This window comes from Cupressus sempervirens, chromosome 5 (assembly GCF_028749045.1).
Source record: "Cupressus sempervirens isolate cs-2001-9-10 chromosome 5, ASM2874904v1, whole genome shotgun sequence".
In the NCBI taxonomy this organism is placed as follows: domain Eukaryota; kingdom Viridiplantae; phylum Streptophyta; class Pinopsida; order Cupressales; family Cupressaceae; genus Cupressus; species Cupressus sempervirens.
Window position 1 is genome coordinate 224,865,269 of NC_143122.1, and position 6,017 is coordinate 224,871,285.

At 35.4% G+C, this 6,017-nt stretch overlaps 1 protein-coding gene across 2 annotated transcripts in view; it reads left to right on the plus strand.

Moving 5' to 3' along the window:
• The window catches only part of LOC149555244 (large ribosomal subunit protein mL43-like), a 99,182-nt gene extending 97,171 nt beyond the window's left edge, over positions 1 to 2,011 (plus strand). For both annotated transcript variants that reach the window (XM_089829352.1, XM_089829351.1), the window contains exons 3-4: positions 1,224 to 1,330; positions 1,448 to 2,011. In XM_089829352.1, the coding sequence (XP_089685478.1) occupies positions 1,224 to 1,330; positions 1,448 to 1,620 (280 nt within the window). In that variant the 3' untranslated portion in view covers positions 1,621 to 2,011. The remainder of the gene's footprint in view (positions 1 to 1,223; positions 1,331 to 1,447) is intronic.
• Positions 2,012 to 6,017: the final 4,006 nt, after the last annotated feature.

Genomic DNA, 6,017 nt, shown 5'->3' on the forward strand with positions numbered 1-6,017 from the left:
TTAAGTCTAAATGTTTAAATTAAATCTACCCAAACTTTTAACCTATCGACTTGAATTTATTTTCTTTAGAGGAGCCGAATCATTTACTCCAAGCTTGTTTCCGCCGATGGAGTATGAGCTTCTGTTTGCGCCATGAATTTGGATTTTTTTCCCTGGTCGGTGGTGGATATCTGTCTGCCCATTCATGCCGTCCAATATTAAACTATTGTAAGAAATATTCGCAGCTGAAAATTTACTCGCTGCTTGACCTTAAAAGGCTCTGGAAAACAATTTTTTTAATATGTTTTATTTTAAACAGACTGCACACTTCCTACGAATTTTAAAACGAATTTTAACAATTTTTTAATAGACTTTTGACATTCGTTGAATTCCGAACTTCATGATGGAAATCGTGCGAACCCTGTGACTTAGATGGTGGGTATGGTCTTCATTTTACCCTATTGAGGCAGTGGTTGATATTAACAATATGCAAGTTCCTGCTAAGAGATTTAACCATGATGTTAAGCAATTGAATAAGTATGCAGCTGGAGGGTCTCCATGCCTGAGCTTGCATGGAAATAACTGGGTGGCCACATTGGATGCTAAAACCTGCAAGTTGGGAATTGGAATGTAGTTATCTATAATGACAGAAACTCAGATTTAATTGCAAGATTTGTAAATGAAATCTCAGTTGCATTTGTCAAAAGGCCTTAGTAATATCCAGCTTAATGATCAGCCAAATGTTTTTAACATCATTAAAAGCATGAACAGATTCTTCAAATACCACAAGTTTGTCAAGGATCTCCTCTCTTTCATGCAAGTAGATTGTGGTCCACTAGCAATTTTCTAGAATTATGGTTATAGATTCAAACTTTTTACTTTATTTTCTTTCTGTTCATTTTCTATCAACTAAGGACGAGTCTGTGGTTCATTTCTTTATTTTTGAACAGCTATATTCCTGTTGAGTAGGCAAGCATGTTTGAGAGAAAGCGCCATATCTATTAGTGTATGCCAAATTGTGAATTGACCATTGTCATATGATAAATCTGAGATCTCAATTCGCTTGTGGAGTTACTCTTTAGCATTTTATTATGGAACGCTATGAAATTGTTTTTAGGTGCTTATTGTTCAAGAATCAAGAATAATGTGTATATAGTAGTGGCTTAGTTTTCTGCCACATCAACAGTCTAGAAAAAGTATTTGGAGCAGTGTTCATTTGAAGTCTTGCAATTGTTCATGTGCAGAGAGTTCATCGAGTCTCAGCTACCCACATTCAAGCAGCAAAATCCTCAATTGGAAGTGGTCCCATTATTGAAGCGGGGAAAACATCCACATTTGAGAGCATATTATAGTGAGCTTTGATATATTTAACCTGCATTTTACTACTGCATGTAGACTGCAATATCTTAAAATCAGCAAAGCCCGAAGCTTCTTGTCTTCTGATGCAAACTGTTGATCTGATGTGTAGGGGACAAAACTGTACGAATAGACTGTGTCAAAAATATGGACCCTAAAGATATTTTATTACGAGCAATAAGACTACGAAATGCCCTAGGAGCAGAAGCAAGGAAACTGAAAAATCGGCACATGACTAAGAATAGGAGTGTTCAAGGCACTTGGACAACAGCTACCAGGATCTAAATTATGTGATAACAATTTCATGCTCGGTATCAAATGCTCAAAGCTAACTCATCTGTTAGAGTTTATAACTCGGAAATCTGCCATTTTATGCAAAACTAGCCCTGGAATGCTGTGGCTTAAACACTCTTTTCTCTTATTAGTGCTATTCATGAGCATGTAGTTTGATCTGGGATATCTAACTTCGACTAAATGGTGTTCTTTAGCTTTTCATGGTATTAAAATTATGTTCTTTTGTTCTTTCTAAAAATCTCTATAGTTTCTTAGTGGGGAATCAGGTTTTTAGATGGCAGAAAAGGATATGTTTTGATATCTTGGAAAGATTATGAATTTGTTCTATGTCCAATATACACAAAATTGAGCAATTCTTTGGGGATGGAAACATGTTTTACAATTTGGATCGTGTCAGACATATTGTTGGCAAACTTTTCTGGAAATGATTTTTGTCATTGTGATATTGAGGCTTGAATGTTTGATTTTTGAAACTTTCATGTTCCCACATTGTATTTGAGGAGGATAAGAAGAAGACAATAATAAACACTGATATGTAATGTGATTAGGTTTTATGATAAGTACTATATATTTTAGTTTTCAATCTGTCAACATTGTGCGATGACCATTTTGAAAGTAAAACATGCCTATAGATGTCTGTGAGACTATATGAAATCAGCAATGAAACAATTTATAATCTTATTTATAAATGCAAAAGCACAAGAAAAATAAATGGCAGGAAAAGTTGTGAGTTGTTTGTGTGAGAAGAGTCAAAGCTCCAAAAGAGAATTCTGATTTGTTATTAAATCACCCTAAAATACCATAGATCCATTTTAAAATGGGTCTGACGTATTTGAGAGATATTTTAAATACTTTGTCACATCCCTTAGGAACCCTTGCATTTCTTGTCAGATTAATTTGGATTTGTGAGGGAACTCGTGTTTGAAAAATGTTATTGGTTTGCATGTGTGTGGGTGTGGAAAAGATGTTTTAGATCCCTCAATATTAATCAATTATATTTTAGATCCCTCAATATTAATCAATTATATTATGTTACTCATCGAACATTTAATGCACTAATTGCATTTTCACCAACTAGAAGTTATACTGATTTGGTGGAATTGTTCAAGGAATATGGTTCGATCACAAGTACTTGATGTTCAAGGTGAGGTGGAGCTTCTAGTTCATGTGTATTTAAGAAGTATGTATAGTGCTAAGTAGGAGATATTTATCCACAACGAGTCAAATTGTGATATTGCTATCAAGATTCAACTATGTAGTTTTTGAGTTACTCATTGACCCATGTTTCATGAGTAGTTGTTCACACAAACTTATCTTTGATCAGAATGAATTGAGCACGTAGCACTCATTGGATTTAGGTGATGCTCATAGAGCTGAAACACTGAGACTTCCTAGGAGGTCACTCATCCCAGTACTTCTCAAGCTCAAGCCTGCTTAACTATGGAGTTTCCTCTATGGTTGAACCTACTCTGCTTGTAACCCACCTCAATGGTTATTAAATTATTCTTACCTGTAACAGTACCCTGCAAGGATTGTCCAAAACTTGTGTAACCTTGAGATTACATTGATAACTCACTTGATTTATTTTGTGAAGTCACTATGGTAATCTCAATTTGAGCTAGAACATCTAAGTTAATGACTAATGCTTAGTCATTAAAATACATATATCATATTTAACTTAGAAGCAAAAATAGAATGCAATGGTAAATATAATAAAAACAAGGTAAAATAATTTGGCTAAATAAAAGGAAGTAGAAATAAAATGAAAGAGAATTGCAAAATATAAATAAATAATGTAGGATAGACCATAGAGTTGGGTCGTTGCATTTACCCCAGTGACCCAACAAGGAAGTCAAAGAAACTTACTAAGCATGACTTTGGTATGCAAGAGAAGGCTTGGGTTGGGGAGAAGGGTGTTCGTATATTTAAGGGGGCATGACATGCATTCTTTTGAAAGAAAAATCATAGGTTAGGATGAAAATGACATTAATACAATCTTAAAAACTCCCACAATTCCACGACTCTACAACTTGGGTTTAGTTTAGGAAAACAAAACTTGAAAGGAGGGATAGGCTTATAGAAGGTGGGAGTGGCAAATTTTGGGAGGGTGAGATCTCTTCCAGTTCAATTGTTGGGATCATTTTTGACACCCTAGATCCAAGTTAGTTACTTCTTGAAGTTGGTTTTTCTTACTGTTATTTTACGTTTTGGTATTAAACATGGGGTTAGTTACTTCTTGGTACTTATTTTTGTTACTGTTAATTTTTGTTTAGGAATTAAACATAATGGTGGACTTGTTAATGCCCACTACAACTATTACGATGTAGTATAGGCATTTGAACTGCAATTTGAGCAACAAAATCAAACTCATGTGGGGTTATTTCACTCTCAATTTCAATTAAAATCTTTAAACAAAATGTGTTTCTCATAAATGTTTAGGCCCAGTGATGCAGGAGCATCTTGGATTTGTGTGCAATTTTGCATCAACCAAAAATATTTCTTATTTTTTGTACCATTGTGTTGTTCGCAAGGTAGTCGTTGCTGCTTTTGTTTTCATGTTATGCGTAGTTGTCATCATGTTAAGGACCTAACCTAGATCCTTGTCCCAAGTGCGCAAATTTTTATCTTCTACATTTCTAGAGTTATGTTTTGTTCTTTGCGGTCATGTTTTCCTACTATTCTCATCCTGCAAAGCGTGTTGTTTTGATGTAGGAAATAAATACTTGACTCGCTGACTTGTGACTTAGTTGGCTATAAAAGAAGCTTGGTTAGATGTAGGAAAGTAGTATTCTTAGAGGAAAGAAGATAGAAGATGGGAGCTAAGGCTCCGAGATTGTATAATCCTTGTTTTGTATAAGGTCGCAACTTGGAAGGCCTCACAATTGGGCATGTTGTGGTTTCTTTATATGTGAAGTGAAATTATTACACCTACAATTGTGTTGCATCTAGCCTTGTGTTCACTTTGGTTTCATTGATTTATTTGTAGCTTCTATGTGCATCTCTGAGGGGAGAGTGTTGAATGCTTTAGCTTGAGTTATTCTACATGTTGTACCTTAATATCTAGATCTCCCTGTGTTAGGTGGTATCAAAGTTCTTTCTTTCTTGAGGATCGGATCATGGGGAACCTTGTTGAATTTGGTTGTAGGGTGGCAGATCTGAAATCTGACCTATAACTTGCAGATTGTTACGATCTTATAGGAACTATTGTCATGATGGTTCGTAGTAGAGGAAATGTTGATAATGCTATTATGGACATGTTGAGGTAGATTGCAACGAGACTTGAAGCTGTAGAGACAATGCAGAGAAGAGGTGTACATCTTGAAGATGTTAGTGATCATGAAGTGGCAGCATTGAATTCTAACCTTGAACCTAAGGTTGAATAAAATGAGGAAAGGCTCCTCAAAGTTTTGTCTAGGGTGAATGCTAGACCTAATCACTAGTACATTTTGACTCATTTTTTGACGAAAATTGGGTGAATTATTGACTCATGTTGGTCAAATTGTTGAGCAACTATTTCTTTGCTATTTTTGTCATCGAAAATTCGACCAATTTTTGCTTTGGTCAAAATTTTGACCAAATTGATGATGATCGCTATATGATATAGTGTCAAGGCTCCTTTATCACTCACCAATGATTGCTATATGATCGCTATAACATATAGCAATCATCGACAATTTGGTTGAAATTTCAACCAAATTGTTAATGTTTGCTATATGTTATAGCGATAAGCCTCCTTTATCGCTCACTGAAAACACTCATCGCCATGACTTATAGGGATATCTCCTCCTTTTTGATAGAAGAGTTACTATATTCTATAGCGATATCTCCTCCTTTTTGATCGGCAAAAACACTCATCCCCATGACTTATAACGATATCTCCTCCTTTTCGATAGAAGAGTTCGCCATATTCTATAGCAATATCTCCTCCTTTTCGATCACCAAAAACACTCATTGCCATGACTTATAGCGATATCTCCTCCTTTTCGATAGAAGAGTTCGCTTTATTCTATAGCGATATCTCCTACTTTTCGATCACCGAAAACACTCATCACCATGAGTTATAGCGATCTCCTCCTTTTCGATATTATAAGATATTTTAAGTTGCAAAGGAGCGAAGAAGAGCTAGGACAACTAAAGTTTAAGCCATCGCAACTTTGCAAGAAATTAAGTTTGACTTAAGGTCAAGGTAGCAAAGTGGCGAAAGCTTATAATCGCAGCTTCACGTGGTTAAGCTATGAGTTAAAATTTGGAGTTGCAAAGCCACGAAGAGAATCTAATAGTTAAAAGAAATAGCTATCGCATCATCGCAAGGTGTAAAATATTATATATCTGGCGATTGTGAAGAGGCAACAACGTCAAGGTTTGAGTCATCGCAGCATTGCAAAAGA